At 47.5% G+C, this 20,943-nt stretch overlaps 1 protein-coding gene across 3 annotated transcripts in view; it reads left to right on the top strand.

Moving 5' to 3' along the window:
* The window catches only part of EVA1C (eva-1 homolog C (C. elegans)), a 102,391-nt gene that overhangs the window by 76,249 nt on the left and 5,199 nt on the right, over positions 1-20,943 (top strand). For all 3 annotated transcript variants that reach the window (XM_010862301.1, XM_010862300.1, XM_010862302.1), the window contains 3 exons: positions 1,867-2,010; positions 12,806-12,886; positions 14,598-14,687. In XM_010862301.1, the coding sequence (XP_010860603.1) occupies positions 1,867-2,010; positions 12,806-12,886; positions 14,598-14,687 (315 nt within the window). The remainder of the gene's footprint in view (positions 1-1,866; positions 2,011-12,805; positions 12,887-14,597; positions 14,688-20,943) is intronic.

Raw genomic sequence — 20,943 nt, 5'->3', positions numbered from 1 at the left:
ATGAGACACACGAGTGAAACACAGCCTCAGCAGAATGCTTGCTGTTACCGTAACTGAGCTGAACTTTGCAGGGTCTCTAGAATTCTCTCCCTCTCTGTTCTCTGCTGTTCAAGCCCTTAATTCCTCCCAACAGGTATGATTAAAATTGCTTCCAAACCAGTCTCCCTCCCTTTGGTTCCTTGTCTCTCCCAGGGCACCCAATAGTGATGTCCCCAAAGGACGCAAGCATCAGGGTGTTTCTTGGGGCCCCTGGCACTTGCAGAATAGAGCTCAAAGTCTCTAGCTCAGCTTTCAGAAGAAGTTGGACCTTGCTCTCTTTTACTTTTCCTCATCGAGTATTGCAACTTACCTGCCCGCACCTGCTATTCCAGCTCAGGCTCAGCCCTTAGACGCCCGCTAAGTGCTTCCGGCTCACTGACTTTGGTGTTTATGCCTTTCTCTCTTGGCCTGCCGGTACCCTGGTCATGCTCCTTCTCCAAGGACCAAGCCCCCTCCTCCGTAAGGCCTGTCTTGGCCACTCTGGTCCCCAGCAATCTCTGCCTCCTCCGACCCCGTCACATCCTGTCTAAACCATCACTGCTGGTACTCACCCTGTTTCACGTTGCTAGACGGCAGGTCACCTGAATGGGCTCTGTCTTCCAGCCCCATCGCACATCCTGTGGACTCATGGCGGGCTTCTCTCGGTTGTTTTCTTTGGACTGCACATGACGCAGTGCCTCATTCTCCATACGTGTTCAGTTAATATTTAGTAACGGTGAAGATCTTGTGCCAGAGTGCCGAAAAAGCTGGCCAAATGTTTCTTCATCCATCTGCCCGTTCATTCATTCATCAGCTATTGGATTTCCACAGCTGGTCAGGCCGGAAAAATTAGATGATGAACAAAATAGAAATAGCGCCTGTCCTCACAGTGCTTATGTTCACATAGGAGAGAAGGATTCTCAAAATCAACCAATAACTAAACTGTTTCAAAGAGCAGTAACCAATAACTAAACTAAAGGAGTAAAAGAAAGAGTCTTTATTCAGTGTTTTACACGTTTTGCCTGCTGTGTATGCAAGACCAGTTACATGACTGGGCAGAGGCAGTGTAAAATGCAGATGTAGGCCCCCTTGTTCAAAAATGTATAAGGATTTCTGATGGGCTCATTTGTAGAGACGTGGGTGCACGTAGAGTCTGTCATACAGAGTGAAGTCAAAAAGAGAAAAACAGATATCGCATATTAATGCATATATACAGAATCAAGAAAAATGGTACAGATGAACTTATTTGCAGGGCAGAAATAGAGACATGGACGCAGAGAACTGAAGTGTGGACACAGCCGGGGGAAACGAGAGGGGCAGTGAACTGGAAGAGGAGCATTGACAGATGCACGCTGCTGTGTGTACAACAGTTGATGGGAAGCTGCCACAGCACGGGAACTCAATCATGTGCTCGGTGGTGGCCTAGAAGGCTGGGATGGGGGTGTGGCTGAGTGGAGCGCTCAAGAGGGAGGGGGTGGGTGTACACCTGTAGCTGATTCACGGTGTTGTACGGCAGAAACTAACACAGCATTATGTAAAGCAATTATATTCCAATAAAAACTAAAAAGAAAACAAAATTTTAGTAAATCGCTAATATTATAATATATAACACAATATGATATATAGATAGGTTTTCAGACCATGACAGCAGAGTATTAGAGTAAGCTGATTAAGCCCTTCCAGCACTGCCTGTATAGTTATTCAGCCTTCTGTGGGGTGCTTTAATGAGACGGAAAATAATCGAATAATCACAGCTGATCTCCATGAACTGTGAAGTCTGGCTCAGAAAATAACCGAAGCCATACATGGATTCTAACCTAAAAGTTTTTGATGTCTCCTGCCTCTCAGATTGTCTGTCTTACTCGGCTCTGCACGTGTTATCCAGGAGATGTTACGGGAAGCAGAGGTGCAAAGTCCTCGTCAACAACCACCATTTCGGAAGCCCCTGTCTGCCAGGAGTGAAAAAATATCTCTCAGTCTTCTACGCGTGTGGTAAGGATACACCCTCCGCCAGCCGTTTGGAGATTTTGCCTCCTGGGGAGGCGGTGGTCGTGTGAACAGAAGGAGGTTTGGAGCAACAAGTCATGGCATCTGCCCAACACATCCTGACACTGTGTTGTCTTCTCTCACACTCATGAGGCTTCCTCCTGTCCTTTATCCTCGTTTATAATGTCCATGTCATAAGCGATAGAATTTTCTTGGGTCAAAGGTGCTTTTAGCTGGACTTCCCTGTGGTTCAGTGGTTAGGACTCTGCCCTTCCACTGCAGGGGACATGGGTTCGATCCCTAGTAGGGAAACTAAGATCCTGCATGCCACATGGCCAAAAAAAAAAGAAAAGTGATTTTAGTAATCAGATTGGCAGCAAGAGGGGAGGGAAGGAGAAGAATAAGGAAATGGGATAAAGCGGATGTCACTGAGAAGAACGATTTTAATCTGAGTTCTCAGGAGGCTCTAGAATTTATAGATATGTCATGTAAGTTCACGGAGTATTGCTTGACTCCTAGTTAATCTTCCAGTCTTGCGTTTGGGCCCTAAAATGACTAATTCTCAGGACTGCCAATAGCCATTTTATCGATGTATCCCTGGGGTTAAGCCAACAGATCAAATGCTTACCTATAGCCTTTAAATATGTTACATGACAGCCTTACTTTTTTTTCCTAGTGTCTTCCAATCATAAAATGAAATTCTTGGTTCAATTGATTCCAATTTTATAAAGCGACATTTATAAATCAAGTGTTAATTACCCCGAGGGCACCATGGATTTCTAGTTTGTAATCCTGACACGTGGACTGCTGAGGGGTTTTTGTTTTTGTTTCTGTTTTCAAATAAGTATAGAAGCAAAGGAAAAGCAAAGAACGTCATAACTGAAGAACCCAATACTTGTGCTCATGGAAACCTCTTTCTCCCTGCCAGGTACCCCTAGCCTTTTCTTCTTCTTCTTTTTTTAAACAGCTTTATTGAGCTATAAATCACAAACTATACAGTTGACCCCTTAATCATACAAATCAGTGGTCTCAGTAGAGTCACAGAATTGTGCAACTCCCATTGCAATTAACTTAAGAACATTCTTGGGAATTCCCCAGCAGTCCAGTGGTTAAGATTCCAAGCTTCTACTGAAGGGGTAGAAGTTCGATCCCTGGTCAGGGAACTAAGATCACATATGCACAGTCAGTAAAATAAATGAAAATTTTTAAAAATTTAAGAACAGTCTCATCACATCCCAAAGAAACCCTGGACCCTTTAGCAGTCCTCCCCCAATCCACCCCTCGCCCCCTAGTCCCACCTCAAGCAACCACCACTTCCGATCTTATGGATTTACCTCTTCTGGACATTCCGTATGAATGGAGTTGGACAATGTGTGATTCTCTGTGACTGGCTTCTTTACCTAGTATATGTCCTCAGGGTGCATCTATGGTGGAGTACATGCCAGTACATCATTCCTTTTTACAGCTCAATAATATTTTGTTGCAACCACAGCATTTTATATCCTGAGCTAAATATGTCCTCTGCAATATCAGAGCTGGAATAGGTACAGTGAAGTAACTACAGAAATACAGTCCCAAAATAATAGCGCACACATTCACGTTCCAGGAGGCACGGTTTGATTTGCCTTCCAGTCTTTACTGGTTCCCGTGTGAAGCAGCTCTGGGTAGCCTGGAACCTATTCTGGTTGAGTTTCCTCAAGAAACTCAAGAAGTCACATGTGTGTTCTAAATCGCTTCAGTCGTGTCTGATTCTGTGTGACTCCATGGACTGCAGCCTTGCCAGGCTCCTCTGTCCATGGGATTCTCCAAGGCAAGAATGCTGGAGTGGGTTTGCCGTGCCCTCCTCCAGGGGATCTTCCGCACTCAGGGATGGAGCCTGCGTCTCTATGTCTCCTGCATTAGCAGGCAGGTTCTTTACCACTAGCGCCACCTGGGAAACCCCAAAAAGCTGCATAGATCAGTCTGAAGTTCCAGTAACTGCAGGTCTCTCTAGCTGAGCGTGGAAGGAAGGGCAGGACGGTAACCTGCAAGTAAGGTGGGTTTCCTGATGTGCCTTCATGGGCGAGGCGAGGGCCGTGCCCAGGCTGAGGCTCCTTTTAACTAAGACAGGGTGGGCTTTCAGGACCTGAGGAGTCACATGTCCCAGCCCAAGCTTCCTCTCCTTCATTCACTCATTCAGCACGTTGTTGGTATGTTTTAGTTAAAAAAGAAAAGACGCCATTACGAATTGTGGAGGAAGAGAGATGCACTTAATGGCTCAGTTGTGTCGGACTCTTTGTGACCCCATGGACTGTAGCCTGCCAGTCTCCTCTGTCCATGGATTCTCCAGGCAAGAAGTGGGTTCCCGTGCCTTCCTCCAGGGGAAAGGATTGAACCCAGGTCTCCCACATAGCAGGCAGATTCTTTACCATCTGAGCCATGAGGGAAGCCCTGGGGGAAGAGAGATGAGCATTAAACAAATCATCAGAGAAATCTGTCTTTACCCACTGTGATGAATGATGATGCTTCAGCAAAGGGCAGGATGGGACTTCCCTGGTGGTCCAGTGGCTAGGACTCAGCTCCCAGTGCGGGGGCCCCTAGGTTAGACCCCTGGTCAGGGAGAATCCACATGCCGCAAGTAAGACCCAGTGCAGCCAAATAAGTTTGTTTGTTTGTTTTAAGGAAAGGCCAGGATGCTGTGCAGAAGGATAATGGTAGAAGGGCCTTTTAGTTTGTGGGGAAGGTTGAGAAATCTTCCACAGAGAACCTTCCTTGGGGGTGAATTTGCCCCTGTGCTCTGAGGGGTAGGGAGGCGTGAGCTGGCAGATGCTGAGTGGGAGAGGAGGGGTGAGTGGGTGAGGACGGAGGTGGGTAAGATGGTACAGGAGGGGGCCAGGATCAGGTCCTGTGAGGCCTGGGAGGAGGTGCCAGTGGGAGACTCGTTCGGTGATGATGTTTAGAGTCTTAAAGGACCGCTCCAGCTGAAAGGTAGAGGGTGGGCTGGATGGGATGGACGCAGAGACCAGTTCGACTGGAAGCCGGCTGGAAGACATGGCAAACATTGGGCGGATTGGAGAGGTTTGGGAAAGTAGGAAGATAATTTGAGACCCTGGAGGCACCTGGCCTATTTGGAAAGATTGGGGTCCAGAGAAGGTGGCGAGGGCCAGAGGACATGTCCTTTCTCACCATGGGGGTGGGAGCAGACACTCTGGAAATGGATGGAGGGACGGCTTGGAGTTCCAACTGCGTGGCTCTCGTCTTCTCAAAAGAAGTGTGAGCCGGGGTGGTCGGCTGTGAGGATGGGGCAGCGAGGAGGGGAGAGAGGATAGAGGAGATCAAAGTCTGAAGTGAGGGCTGTGGGGGCCGGAGGACAGGCTGACTTCAGGAAGGATGGTGGTGATGCGAGCTGGGTGTGCCGAGGGCCTGCGGGGTTAGTGGTCCAAGTTCTCGGGGACGCTGGTTGGTGGGTACGTCCAGCCGGATGCATGAGGGCTGGCGGGGGAACAAGGGCTCTTCGGATGAGGTCAGAGGATGGCAGGGGAGGCATCTGAGTGAGTTCATTGGAGGATAGGAGGCCGAGGTCAGAGAGGGGGCTTTGCTTCTTGGTTTCAGATGTGGGACCATGGACAGTTCCCCCCTTGTCTTCCCTGTGGTTCTCCAGGAGTTATTCTAAAGGGGAGGGGGTGACTCTCACTCTCTGAGCAACTCAGGGTCCCCAACCTCTCCTCCCTGCTCCCCCATCCGAACAGATGCCTTCTCAGGCAACTTCTCATCACTTCTAATCACCTTCAAAGTGGTTGACATTTTAAAATCATTTCTCCCCTTGACGGATGGGTTGTCACTGTGAAACTCGAATCATTAGAAAGTGATTTGCAATGTCTGTGTATTTTTTTTAGATCACCGAATGGGGCGTGGAATGGGGGCATTTTATGTTTAAAAAAAAAACATATTCCCACTAATGTGGAAGTTCATACAGAAAAGAAGGAAGTCAGGAATTAATTTCTAAGCGGATCTGTCTTACTTTGGATATGAGCGAAGAAACCGATTTGAGCTGGTTTAAGCCCGAAGTGAGTTGGTTGGGGAGGTAGCCTATGGGTAGAAAGCCATCTTCAGAAGCCAGACCAGGAAGGAAAGCCTCAGGGCGGGACTAAACTGGAACTTCGCGAGCATGGAGTCTCTCTGTCTGTGTGTCTCTCTGCTTCTCTCTCTCCCCTCTACGGCTTTTCTCTGAGCCTGGGCTAGATGGCATACAGTCATCCCCACAACCCAGGCGATTCTTACGTTACACTTTTCTGTCCTAACAATTTATAAAGACTACCAATCTGGCAACTTCCTTCCAAATTCCTACCAGAGAGCTGTTTCTTTGGCTGGACTGGGGTCAGGTAGCCCCCTCCTGTGATCTGCCTTGGCCAGAGACCATGTGACATGATATGATTATAAACTTGGCTGCCAGAGAGCGGCCCAGCCAACCTCCCACCCTAAACAAGATGCTCTTACATAAGAGCCTCAGGGAAGTGAAGGAAAGTCGCTCAGTCACGTCTGACTCTTTGTGACCCCAGGGACTATACAGTCCATGGAATTCTCCAGGCCAGAATCCTGGAGTGGGTAGTCTTTCCTTTCTCCAGGGGATCTTCCCAACCCAGGGATGTAACCCAGGTCTCCCACATGGCAGGCGGATCCTTTACCAGCAGAGCCACCAAGGAAGCCCAAGAATACTGGAGTGGGTAGCTATCCCTTCTCCAGAGGATCTTCCTGACCCAGGAATCGAACCAGGGGTCTCCTGCATTGCAGGCGGATTCTTTACCCACTGAGCTATCAGGGCCAGGAAGGTCCACCCCACTGATGTCTGTTCCAATACCCGGCTTCTAACTGTGGTCTCCACTGGGGCTTTGCGGTCCTGCCCAGCAATCTTGAGGTGCCCACCCAGTACCCCACCCCTTGGGTTGGGGTGTGGGTGAGCACTGTGTTCCTTGCCCTCATGGGATGGAATGTGGTGATTCCAGACCCCGGTGATGTAGCAGACCAGGAGGGCTTCCCAGGGGAGTGGGTCAAGTGAGACCAGGTGAGTAAGAGTCAGCAAGGTGAAGGGCAGGCAAATACTGGGAGGTAAGCACAGGGCTGAGGGCCCTCTGAGATGGGAGACTGAGGATTGGCTTGTAGCTGAGGGCACCTGGTGGCTGAGACGGTAAAAGAATCTGCCTGCAGTGCAGGAGACCTGAGTTCAATCCCTGGGTTGGGAAGATCCCCTGGAGAAGGCAGTGATAACCCTCTCCAGCATTCTTGCTTGGGAAAATCCCACGGACAGAGGAGCCTGGTAGGCTACAGTCCAGGGGTCACAGAGAGCTGGACATGACTTAGCAACTTAACACTAAGGGCAGAGGGGAGCCTTTGGAGGGTTTTTTCTGGGAACGTAAGTAATTTGCATTTTAATAAGAACACGCCTCCTATTTTTTGGCTTCAGTTAATCCTGCTTCTCCCTCCCTCACTGCTCTTTGGCTGGGCTAGAGTTTCAGCCTCTCCGTGTACCCTCAGGGGAGTGATCCAGGCTGCAGGCCTTTTGCTCTTCGAACTGTAGGCGGCGGGTCTGGCTGATGTCAGACCCTTGGTCATTGATTGTGCTGGGAGGTGTTTTGCTTGAGCACTCTTTTGCTTTGCTTTGCTTGAGCACTCTTCTTTAATGCATGAGGTCCTGGCTCTCAGTTTTTATCCAATTTAGTTATTAGCCACACTTCTTGGGTGGGATTAGGTTTTAGACTTTCTTCCTAACAGGAGGAGGCAGACCCAGAGAACTTGATCAGCTTTTCCCCTCTCCTTCTCGGAGAGGACTTCTCCCTGGGCCCAAAGCCAGTGATCCCGAGGGTCACTGAGACAGAGGAACATCCTGCATCCCTGCCCTGACAGTTCCTGAGAGGGACAGGAAACATGCGGACCTCATGAGGAGTCTGCGGCTCCTCCCAGGAGGTGGGCACCAAGAGGATGTGGGGACAAGAAGGATGGTGGTGCCAGAATGCGGGGTACCTCCTTCAGTAGGTGCTGGCATTGGGGGACAGGAGGGATAGAAAGTGCTGGGACTGAGGACAGGAGGAATGGGTGGTGCAGGTTTGGGACAGGCAGGATGAGGGGATGCCAGGATTCAGAGATGCCCGAGCAACGTGGGTGCCTAGTGAAAAACAACAACAGTAAAGCAGAGGTCTCTTTTGTCTCTGATGTGAAAAATTACTTGGGGCTCTCATTTCAACCCGTGGAGGCTTCTTTATTAAAGCTGCTCTGGTCCAGGCTTGACACAGACTCATTCAGGGAGAAAATAAATTCGGGAAGGGGGCCTGCCTAAATTTAGCAAACCATTGGAGCCCATTAGAATCATCATCTCTGGTTTTATGTAACAGACTTGAGAGGGACGATCTGAGTGGGAATCGCTTTGTGTCTTGGTGGTGGTGGTTGTTCAGTCACTCAGTCGTGTCCGGCTCTTTGGGACCCCGTGGACTGCAGCCCGCCAGGCCTCCCTGTCCTTCACCATCTCCAGAGCTTGCTCACACTCACTGGGTCGGTGATGCCATCCAACTGTCTCATCCTCTCCTTTATCCAGTTGCCAGAGGCTGAATGTCCCCGTGTCACAGAAGAGAGCAAGGGCATGTATGAGTGAGACTAGGAATTGAAGCGTCACTCTTGACTAGGTGATCGTGCGTCTCTGAGCCCCAGTTTTACACATCTTCGCTAAGAGGACTGCACGAGAGGCGTGATTTAAATGCTGAGCACAGGAGCCCACGCTCAGTGGGAGCTCCATGAAAAGTGGTTTGCTGGCTCCCCCAGTCGTTCAGACAGTAAAGACTTCACCTGCAATACAGGAAACCCAGGTTTGATCCCTGGGTCTGGAAGATCCCCTGGAGGAGGGCATGGCAACTCACTCCAGTATTCTTGCCTGGAGAATTCCATGGGCGGAGGAGCCCGGTGGGCTGCAGTCCATGGGGTCACAAAGAGTCAGACAGGACTGAGCAACTAACACTTTTTACCTCAAATGGAGATGGGTTTGTGGGGTGGTAGTAATTCACACCCAGTGTCTGTCCTTATTCTGAATCAGTTTGAAACAGGACATACGAGAATCTGACAGGTGTGTTCATAACTGTTGTTATTTTAAAGGTCCGAAGAGATTCTCCCACCGTGAGAGCCATTTTCCAGCAGTAAATGGGCAAGTTCCCTGTAGCTATAGCATGTGGAAAAAGTGAAAGTCGCTCAGTCATGTCCGACTCTTTGTGACCCCATAGACTATACAGTCCATGAAGTTCTCCAGGCTAGAATACTGGAGTGGGTGGCCTTTCCCTTCTCCAGGGGATCTTCCCAACCCAGGGATCGTACCCAGGTCTCCCACATTACAAGCGGATTCTTTACCAGCTGAGCCACAAGGGAAGCCCAATCTATAGCATACACAGGCAATTCACGTTTTATTCTGCAAAACTCATCCCACAATGTCCTTCATTTCTGAGCAGTCCATCTTTCCTGCATTGAAAAGCCTCTGGCATTTTCAGGGATCCCAGCTCTCTTCCTACTGTATCTTGAGAACAAGCCAAGAGATGAGACATGGGAAAGAAGCACCACTCCTGCAGAGAAAGCTCACGCCTGCCGAGGGATCAGGGTGCAGAAGTGATGGAGAGCCTGTTTCATCAGAAAGCACCCGGGGCAGCACAGCTCAGCTCTCCGGGGTACCACCAGGGGTCCTGGGACCAGCAGTGGGCTTGTTGGCCAAGGGGCATTCCTGGGGAAGGGCTGGGCAGTGTCCACCACCTCCAGTAATGTCACCGTGCCGCCCTGAAAAGTGACCCCTGCTGCTGACGCTCACAAAGGCACCAGGGCCTCCTGCTCGTGGAATATTCACAATGTAGGAACGTCCTGGGACATCCCCCAGAAGACTTCTGTTAAGCACGTTGAGAAAGGAAATGAGGTTTTCTTGCTGCTAGAAATGTCTTACCAGCGCTTTTGCAAAAAAAAAAAAAAATCAGCACAGTTGAACTTGCCCAGTTTGTATTGGCTTCATTTCTATTTCCCGTTGCCACTTCTCCCAGATCCCAGCTGGGCTGAAGAACAAATAAAAATAAACAGTTTTCTGCAGCAAAAACACTTGGCTCCCTCTCCCTTTTCCCAGCTGGGCTGCAGTGTGGGGGTCTTCAGAACTCGTGCTTTGCCCTCCTGTTTTGACTCCTGCCACCATCACGTCTGCCTTGCCTGGAGGGTCTTGAGATCTGGATAGTTTATTCTTAGGGTCAATTTGGCAGACTCTTGAACCATCTTCCATAGGAGTCTATTACACTGCCCTCTCTCTTTATCTTTTTGTCATCCTTTCTTACAATACAGAGAGCTGCCATTCTAGCACAGAGCCTTCGAATTCTCTGTAGGCTTATTAAGAAAGCGATGAGTTAAGAGCTGTGGGCAGAAAGCAGAATTGCAGCTGGGAGAGGTCAGTGGTGGGTTTTGAGTTAGTTCCATTCATTTTGTTTCACTGTATCTCAGGGAAGTTGATGTTCAGCATTAATGCTCTTGAGGTGTGATTTACATACCTTAAAATTCACCCAGTTCATGTAGAAACAATTCAGTGATTTCTGGTAAACATTCAGAGCTTTTCAGCCTTAACCAGGCTTCCCAGATGGCTCAGTGGTAAAGAATTCGCCTGCCAAGGTAGGAGACCCCTGGGTCAGAAAGATCCCACAAAGAAGGAAATGACAACCCACTCCAGCATTCTTACCTGGGAAATCCCATGGACGGAGGAGCCTGGGGCCACAAAGAGTCGGACACGTCTGAGCATTTACACAAGTGCAGCTTTCACCACACTCCAATTTTAAAACATCTCCATGATCCCCCAAAGTTCCCTCGTGGGCACATGTGGTCAGTCCCATCCCCACCTCGGTCTTGTGTATGCTCAGTCGCTCAGTCCTGTCCTACTCTTTTGCAACTCCCTGGCCTGTAGCTCGCCAGGCTCTTTTGTCCATGAGATTCTCCAGGCAAGAATACTGGAGTGGGTTGCCATTTCCTCCTCCAGGAGATCTTCCCGACCCGGGGATGGAGCCTGTGTTTTCCTTGTCTCCTGCAGTACAGGCAGATTCTTACCACTGAGTCAGTGGGAACTACTAATTTACTTTTTGTCTCTATACACTTGACTTTATCTGGAGACTTTATATGAATGGAATCATACCGTATGTGGTCTTGTGTCTGGCTTCTTTCACTGAGCGTAATGTTTTTGAGATTTATCCATGTTGTAGCAGTCGGCCTTCTGTATCTGTGGGTTCCACATCCATGGATTCAACCAACCACAGAACTGAACATATTTGAAAAAAAATTCCTGGAAATTCCAAAAAGCAAAACTTTAATTTACTCCACATTGACAACTATTTACAATAATACATTTACATTGTATTTATGACTATTTACATTGTATTAACTATTATCAACATTCAGAAAACTAAGATCATGGCCATCTGGTCCCATCACTTCATGGAAAATAGATGGGGAAACAGTGGAAACAGTGTCAGACTTTATTTTTTGGGGCTCCAAAATCGCTGCAGATGGTGATTGCAGCCATAAAATTAAAAGACGCTTACTCCTTGGAAGGAAAGTTATGACCAACCTAGACAGCATATTAAAAAGCAGAGACATTACTTTGCCAACAAAGGTCCGTCTAGTCAAGGCTATGGTTTTTCCAGTGGTCATGTATGGATGTGAGAGTTGGACTGTGAAGAAAGCTGAGCGCTGAAGAATTGATGCCTTTGAACTGTGGTGTTGGAGAAGACTCTTGAGAGTCCCTTGGACTGCAAGGAGATCCAACCAGTCCATTCTAAAGGAGATCAGTCCTGGGTGTTCATTGGAAGGACTGATGCTGAAGCTGAAACTCCAATACTTTGGCCACCTCATGTGAAGAGTTGACTCATTGGAAAAAACCCTGATGTTGGGAGGGATTGGGGACAGGAGAAGAAGAAGGGGACAACAGAGGATGAGATGGCTGGATGGCATTACCGACTCGATGGACGTGAGTTTGGGTGGACTCCGGGAGTTGGTGATGGACAGGGAGGCCTGGCATGCTTCGGGTTCATGGGGTCGCAAAGAGTCGGACACAACTGAGCGACTTCACTTTCACTTATGACTATTTACATTGTATTAAGTATTGTCAGTAACCTAGAGATGGTTTAAAGTATACAATAGGATATTGGGTGGGTTGCATGCAAATCAGATGCCATTTTATATGAGGGAATTGAGTGCCTGTGTGTTCTGGTATCCAAGGTGGGTCCTGGAAGCAAACCAAGAAGACCCCAGTGATTGGATGCCACTCCTTGCTATTGCTAAATATATTCTATTGGATAGATATACCATATCACTAAGTCTTGTCTGGCTCATTTGTAACCCCTTGGACTATAGCCCACCAGGTTCCTCTGTCCATGGGATTTCCCAGGCGAGAATACTGGAGTGGGTTGCCATTTCCTTCTCCAGGGGATCCTCCCGAAGGCAGGGATCGAACCTGCAGCTCTTACATTTCATTCTTCCCCACTGAGCCACCAGGGTAGCCAACTAAATATTGTTCTATGGGATAGATATACCATATCTTCTTTATTTGTTCTCCATGGTTTTTTTTTTTTTTTTTTAATACTGCAAGATAGACCTTTCTGGGACATTTGATGATCGTATGGGTACCATTGGTGTATCTGTGTGAGTGTGTTGGACAAGCAGAGTGAATGATATATGTACTGATTAGAAAATTGATCTTTTTAATCTTATCTACAGGACATTTTAAAGATCTGTTTAAGTGTCCAAAGTATCTAAAATATCTCTTTTTGGTTTTCAGTTCCCAAGAATATACTCACCGCAATTGACCCATCAGTTGCTAATCTAAAACCTTCTGTGAAGCAGAAAGATGGCGACTATGGTAATGTTTATGGCTTACTATCAGGATTTCTCATTAAGTGAAGGTGAACAGCCCCACGTGACCACAGGTGGATGCCCATGGTTAGGATACAAAGGGCCCTCAGGTGTGTGAGCTGCCAGCTCTGAGAATGGCAGAGCTGTGGCAGATGGTTACTCATGGTGGCCAGCCTGTGGTGTTTTGAACTATAAGTAGGGTAAATCCTCCTGTTCCCCTTCATTTCCTAAAGGAAAAAAATCACCTTGAAAAAGGAGATCTGCTCAGAAGTAAATCTGGGGTTCCTCGATTATCTGATGGGCTTGGAAAGACGATCCCATTTGGGAACCTGAAGGGTTAGACCCAGGCTTGGCCTTCAGACCTCCATCCATACATGCCTTTCTGCCTGAGGCTTTCCCTGGGCTTTGGTAAATAAGGGAATGAACATTTTGGGTTTGTCTTGAAAATCAAATCTAGAATGGAATTTAGACTCTTGGGGCTCCTAATAGAAACTACAGAGGCCCCCAAGACAGTCTGTGTAAGATGTTGTACTTTGTGGGTTGAGAGTTGGTCTTATGTTACTTGAATTCCATTTATGAAGTCTTTTCCCTCTAAGTATAAAAGTAAAGTTATGCTTGATATGGAACGCACAGGAAAATATCAAGAAAACAGAACTCCTCCCTAGTCTCAAAGCCTAGGATGACTACTGTTAATATTCTAGTTCTGCCCCTCCAACTCTCCACCAGGTTCTGCCTCTCTCACCCTCTCTGCTCTTTCTAACAGGGCTCCTACAAGGTTCCCATGAATATCCTGGCCCCCTTGCAGTGGAAACCCTGAAAACCTGAAAACCCTATCTAACATTCCCAGGGGTCCCAAGAGCCCATAAGCTGCCCCATTAGGGGCCTGAAAACCCTATCTAACATTCCCAGGGGTCCCGAGAGCCCATAAGCTGCCCCATTAGGGGCCCCCTAAGCTCCATCGCAGCAACCTAACCAGGCATCTGAAACCAGATCTGCTCTGCATTTTGCTATCATTTCCAAAGACGTTTCCAGCCAACCTCCCTCCATAATTCAAGGCCTTCTTATCTGTGGTCAACAGAGCAGACAGCAGTTCTATAGTTAAGTGGGACATTATTAAATCTCCCAGAGGTATGATGAGTGCCATTGCCTTTAGAATGGAAAAAGAAATGTCTTCCTTTCTGCAGTACAGTGGATGAATGAAGCTGGAACCAACACATTTTAGAATTTCTAAATCCCTTTCATGACTTAATATTTTCAGACTGTCTACTAAAATGCTCTCTGGCTTGCTGCTGCTGCTGCTGCTGCTAAGTTGTTTCAGTCGTGTCCAATTCTGTGACCCCATAGACGGCAGCCCACCAGGCTCCCCCGTCCCTGGGATTCTCCAGGCAGGAACACTGGAGTGGGTTGCCATTTCCTTCTCCAATGCATGAAAGTGAAAAGTGAAAGTGAAGTCTCTCAGTCGTGTCCGACTCTTAGCGACCCCATGGACTGCAGCCTACCAGGCTCCTCCGTCCATGGGATTTTCCAGGCAAGAGTTCCAGAGTGGGCTGCCATTGCCTTCTCTGCTTTCTGGCTTAGTCATCCCTAATTTTGTCCACTTATTGGATTTCTGTGACTTTTTATTTATGATGGCAGTCCTGGTTTAGGAACAAAGTGAAAACTAGGAACAGTTGTGATTAATCAGCCTTGCAATTTTTTTTTTTTTTTTTATGAAACAGGCATAGACCTTGACCCAAGGGAACCGAGGGTTCTGAGGAAAGATGGTGTGATTGTCAGCCACTCGTTGGCAGCATTTGCTTACATTAGAGGTAGGTAATTGAAAACTTCCTAGATGGATTTACTGAATTCTTATTCACAAATGCTCTATTTAATTGTAACACTTGGATGGCTAAAGAAAGCAGGGAACTTCCCTGATGGTCCAGTGGCTAAGACTCTGCACTCCCAGTGCAGGGGGCCTGTTGGATCCCTGGTCAGGGAACTAGATCCCACATGCTGCAACAACAACAAAAAAAGGTCCCGCATGCCTCAACTAAGTAAGACCCAGCACAGCCAAATAAAATATTATAGAAAACAGACTTTAAATTTGACACAGCAACTGCAGTCTTCTACAGTCCAGAAGCACAGAGATCTGAATTTAGGTACTGGTCCCACTGGCAATCAACAAGAGAACCACAAAAGCTTAAGTCACACTCTCCAGCAGCTGGTCTCCAGGGGAATTTTCCGCTTTGCAAAGTAGGAAGCTGAGGAATGCATTTTCCGGCTCGAAAACTTGGGAAGGGCACAGGATTATTGAATTCCACCCTTGGCTGGAAGAACACTGAGCCGAAAGATGACTTAACAAAACAGGTCGTGGTCTGTGGAGGCAGAGACCCTTTCTGAGTCACCAGCGTTACTGCTTGCGGTTGCCAGGGTTTCCCTGGATAATCTTCCCCTCAAGGATCAATCAGACTCCATCCTCCCTAATTAGCGGAGCCTGAATGGCTCTTCTGCAAGGGAATGGTGCACACCGTCTTTCCTCATCAGCCTCTCTGCTAACCTCTGGATGGGCCGTATTTTGGAATGTTGACTGCAAGTTTCAGCAATGCCTGCCTGACTCTGTTCAGGGAGCCAAAACTTCCGAAGACTTTTGTGAAATACGTGGTAACAGAATGCATTATGGCATGACTTATTCGAGCCCTTGCCAGACCTGGGGCTATTTGGAGTACACCTTCCGTAGAGGATAAGAAAGGCTTGAGGAAATACCTCAATCCAGGAGCTGGTATTCCAGCTTGGGACCTTCTTACCAATATTCTCCCTGTGTGGTGGTTGTGTGGTTGTTGAGAATCCTCTCCTTTCTAACCACCATCCCACTTCTGTTCCTGATAATTGTCAAACTTAAGCGATGTAAGGGATTTTATTGTTGGAAATATCCCATATTTTCAGAGTCCTTAGAGAGCCCCTTGGTGGAAAGGCAACATGGAAATGCTTCACACAGAGGAGTGGACAAGGCTTATGTGCTGTGGTCACTCTCGGCTGTGCCATTCTCCTCAATAACTGTCTTGTTCAGCTCAGGCGGCCTTAACAAGAGACTGTGGACTGGGTGACTTAAACAACAGAAACGTATTTTCTTCCTGGCTTGAAGGCCATGATTAAGGTTCCAGCAGGCTTGGTGCCTAGTGAGGGCTGTCTTCATGGCTTGTAGACAACCTTCCCCGTATCCTCACACAGCAGGGAGGGAAAGAGAGAAAGAAAACACTAGATGTCTCTTCCTTTTTTTTTAACTGAACTACAGTTGATTTAATGTATTGTGTTAATTTCTGCTGTAATCAAAGTGATTTAGTTATACATATATTAATATATGTACTCGTTCTTTTTCATGTTCATTTCCATTATGGTTTATCACAAGCTATAGTAGTGTAATTAATGTAGTTCCCTGTGCTATACACTAGGATCTTGTTTATCCATCCTATATATAATAGTTTGCATTTGCTAATCCCAAACTCCCAGTCAAACCCTCCCCGACCCTTCCCCTCCCCCTTGGCAACCACAGGCCCATTCTCTATGTCTGTGAGTCTGTTCTGTAGATAAGTTCATTTGTGTCGTATTTTAGATTCCATTTGGTGTCTCTTCTTATAAGGACACTAATCTTGTTGGATCAGGGCCCCACCCATATGACCCCATTGAAACTTAATTACCTCCTTATAGGTTCTGTCTCCAAATATAGTCACACTGGGGGTTAAGGTTTCAGTGCATGAATTTCAGAGGTTACAATAAGTAGTAATGACCCTCAGTGAGGGACTCATCCTCTCTTCTGCACACAAAGAAGCTGAGACTCAGAGGACTTGAGCCATGTGCCTGAGGACACTGAGTGGCCAGCAGCAGGGCAGGATCTGACTCAACAGATACAAAACCTGCCCTCCAGCTTCTCCAAGAGAGACATGTGCCCTTCAGAATTTTGAAGGATGGAAACCTAATATCCTTGAGAGGTCTGAATTAGCTTCTCTCCATCCCTATCTCTCCTCTTGCACACTTATTACTCCAAGGAGTCATTTTTGCTGTTGTTCAGTCGCTCAGTCGTGTCCAACTCTTTGTGACCCCATGGACTGCAGCACACCAGGCTTCCCTGTCCTTCGCTATCTCCTGGAGTTTGCTCAAACTCATGTCCATTGAGTCAGTGATGTTATCTAACCATCTCATCCTCTGCTGCCCCCTTCTGCTTTTGCCCTCGATCTTTCGAAGTATCAGGGTCTTTTCCAATGAGTCAGCTCTTTGCATCAGGTGGCCAGAGTATCGGAGCTTCAGCTTCAGCATCAGCATCAGAAGTCATTGGAGAGATTTACTTATTAGGCACCCATCTCTCCACTAGACATTAAGGTTTCAACTGCAGATGTTTGTCATCCTCATCATTGCCATATCCTAGTGACTGAGACAGAGCTGGCACCGAGTAGATGCACAGTTAACAGTTAATTAGTGACCAGATGGTGAGTCCTCCTCTGGTCTCATGAGCTATCCTGTACCTTATCAACACTGGTATTTGCTATTTGTAAGTATCCAATTTTTAAGGAACGTACAGACTCGGTGGGTTATTGGGTTTTATCAAGGGATGCTTAGGCACGTTCTAAGGCCAAGCCAAAATTTCATGTCAAAGAGAAAGAGACTTTGAATGTGCTGTGTCAGGTGTTAATGAAACGGAGCTGCCACTAGAAGTTTCATTCGTCAAATCACAGAGGCTCACAAAGTCTTAGGGGGACAGGGGCCTCTGACCCTGCCTGTGAATTTCCTGGGCATGTTACTCTCTGGGTGGTTCTTCTGAATGGTCCCCAGCTCACAGCATCCTCTTCACTGGTTAGGCCAGCACATTGCAGTGAAGGGCAGGACGTTAGGCTGAGCCGTTTCAACACGAGCATCTCATGATGAGAGTATCACCATCATCATCACTAGAAAGTGGTGCCCCAGCCAGCTCTCAGTGGCATCTTCATCCTCCATGTAGGGATGTGTTCAGAAGGCTGGTCTGGGCTCCCTGGACACCCACTGAGAGGAGGAGGCCCTCCTACTGGAGAGGTCCCAACAGAAGCTACCAAGAGTGAGCTGGGAGGATTCTGGCAAAATCACCGAATAGACAATGGACTGAGCAAATCAACAGGACACGTCCTCAGGTCAGGCTACGGATAGCTTGGCCACACTAGTGCCTCCGAGTGCATGTGGGAGACCGACAGACTAGAACCCAGAGTCAAGGGGCTTATCCCGGGATGTGGAGACGCAGAGGCTGGTGGAACGGACACAGAAATATCCAAGGGTTCCCCATGAACGATTTTTCTTTGAGCCATTTAAATGGTCTGTGAGACATCTTCATAGGAGTGTTTGAATTTGTGTGTGCTCAATCGCTCAGTCATGTCCAACTCTCTGTGACCCCACAGACTACACTAGGTTCTTCTGTCTGTGGAATTTTCCAGGCAAGAATACTGGAGTGGGTTGCCATTCCCTTCTCCAGGGGCTCTTCCTGACCCAAGGATCAAACCCACGTCTCCTGTGTCTCCTGCATTGGCAGGCAGATTCTTTACCACGGTGCCCCTGGGGAAGCCCACGTTTGAATTTACCCTCTTCTCAATAATATAGACATATTTATTGAATTCATTCTAGAATTTAGGTCATGGGTCTGAAGAAGCTCTTAGAAAATTTTCGAAGTTAGGGAAATGGAAAGGGATGGATGTGTGTGTCTCTCTCTCTGTGTGAGTGTATGTGTGTGAGTCTGTGTGTGTATGAATGTGTGTGTGTGTGTTGGAGATTTGGGGAAGTGACTTTGTTAGCTGGCTCAGCTGAAGATTGTGTCAAAGGATATTTATTTAGTCTTGCTCAGAACTTGATGTCTTCCATTCCATCTAGTGAGCCTTTTATTAATATTTCCTGCCCTTTGCGGCCTAGTATTTCTGGTCCTGCCTTGGGCTCGGGCCTGTGTGTGTCCTCGGCCTCTGCAGAGCTCACTGTGGACTTTCGGGGTGTGTGGGGGTAACTGGGGTCATGGATGAGAATGCAGCATTTCTCCTGCATTGGGAGGGCGTCATTGTTTCATGTGAAAGGAGCTCTAGGGTATCAGACAGACCCACAATGAAACAGAAGTATCATAACACATTCCAAAGTTGGACTTACATGATCCCCTGTCAGGGAGAAGGATGGGAAATCAGCACCGCCTTGTCACGGAGGTGTGGGTTCTGAAGTGTTCCCACGGCCTCTAATCTTTGCTTCCGTGACAGAAAGTTACTATCACATCCCTAGGTGCTGTCAGATCAGGCCCAGCAGGCCTTGTTTTTTCACCTGATGGTAGCAGGGCCCCTCAGGATGGAACTCTTGCCCAGTCTCTTGGTGTCTTTTTTAGATACAGTAAGTTTGAGCTGGAGCTGTGTTGGCTTCAAACCAGAGTTCTAAGAGTCAAGGGACCTTAAAGGCCACAGGCCACCTTGGTGAGACTCCCCAGGGCTTGCTACCACTGATGAAATTCAAGTCATTCACTGGACCTGCGAGGAACTAAGGCCAAATGAGAGTAAGACTGACAATAGCACAGTGTGAGGATTCTGTTTAACAAGGAGTCTAATGCCTTTATTTTAACAGAATATATAATAGGAAAGGTGAAAGGTCATTGCTGACCCACAAAAAGACACCGGGATTCTTGGCCTCTGGAGGAGAAGAATTCAGTCCGGGGCCAGAGACGAGGCTTGATTGCTCAGAGCTTTTGTATGATAAAGTTTTATTAAAGTATAAAGGAGATAGAGAAAGCTTCTGACATAGGCATCAGAAGGGGGCAGAAAGAGTACCCCCCTGCTAGTTTTTAGCTGGATGTTATATAGTCACTAGCAGTCTGTTTATGAAAAAAAGGAATGGCTTAAAACTCAGAATGGCACCAGGCCCCTCATCCATAAGATATATTTTGGGATAATCTTGGCACCAGACGACTCATCCCGGGCCATAAGATGAATGACTTGAATCTTGTAGAAGGGAGATTACCATACAAATAGTTTCATTTACATAGATTAGGAGAACAATGTCTGAGTTTAACATACTGGTTTGTCAAGTAGGTTCTGAGCCATTAGGCGAACCGACTTGAAGACAGAGTCTGGGGTAAATGCATAGCACATTAGCATAGCTTAAGACAAACATTCCGTAAGAAAAAGGCATTGGTTAACTCAAGGTTTGAGTATTGTTAACTTCAGGTGGAACCAGGTGTCATTATGGCAACACAGTATTTTAAGAGAAACCTCCTTTTAAAATTTGTATAGAGAAGGGGGGAAAAAATATATGTGTATATACGTGTGTGTATATATATATATATATATATATCACTAGTTTGTTTCCTCCTGCCGCTTAAGAGAGATAAAAATGTCTGACACTTGCAGCCTATTTCCTCCATTTGGAGACCCCGGCCTTCCTAGCTGTTACCCTCCCAAAGGGTTTCCCTGGTAGCACTAGTGGTAAAGAATCCAGCTCTCAATGCAGGAGATTTAAGAGATATGGGTTCTTAGATCTCCCAGGAGCCAGGGTTGGGAAGGTCTCCTGGAGGAGGGCATGGCAACCCATCCCATGGGTATTCTCTCCTGGAGCATCCCATGGACAGAGGAGCCTACGGCCCATTGGGTCACAAAGAGTCAGACACAACTGAAGCAACTTAGCATGCACACTCATGATAGGCAAAGGGGTCACAAAAGCCTACAGTGGTCCAGTTGATTTTAGAAAACAGACGGCGTCCTCTTAGTGTAAAGCCTGGGGCTCTGGAGAGAGCTCTGACCCAAGGTTGGGTCCCAGCTGGGTGGTGGCTTTGGACAAGTGAGAACCGGAGGAACTGGGCCAGTTCCCAGCCATGGCTCCATCAGCTAACGCCTGTGATTCTGTGACTGCAGACCAGTTGGCTCAGTTGACTAGGAAACCTCGATTCTAGTTGGCTGGCCCAAGAGTTGCCACGTTTTCCATCTTTGATCATTGGATCTCAGCAGACTTGGTTTAATGGCCTGAAGAGTGATCACTTGGCAGGAGGTTCTTGGGAGCCAGAGGTGCCTAGGGTCTGATGAGTGAGAAGCTCTGGTGGCACCAGAATCC

Source organism: Bison bison, unplaced genomic scaffold (genome assembly GCF_000754665.1).
Source record: "Bison bison bison isolate TAMUID 2011002044 unplaced genomic scaffold, Bison_UMD1.0 scf7180017864481, whole genome shotgun sequence".
In the NCBI taxonomy this organism is placed as follows: Eukaryota; Metazoa; Chordata; class Mammalia; order Artiodactyla; family Bovidae; genus Bison; species Bison bison.
The sequence above is the reverse complement of the archived record's forward strand: the minus strand, read 5'-3'. Positions and strand labels throughout refer to the sequence as shown.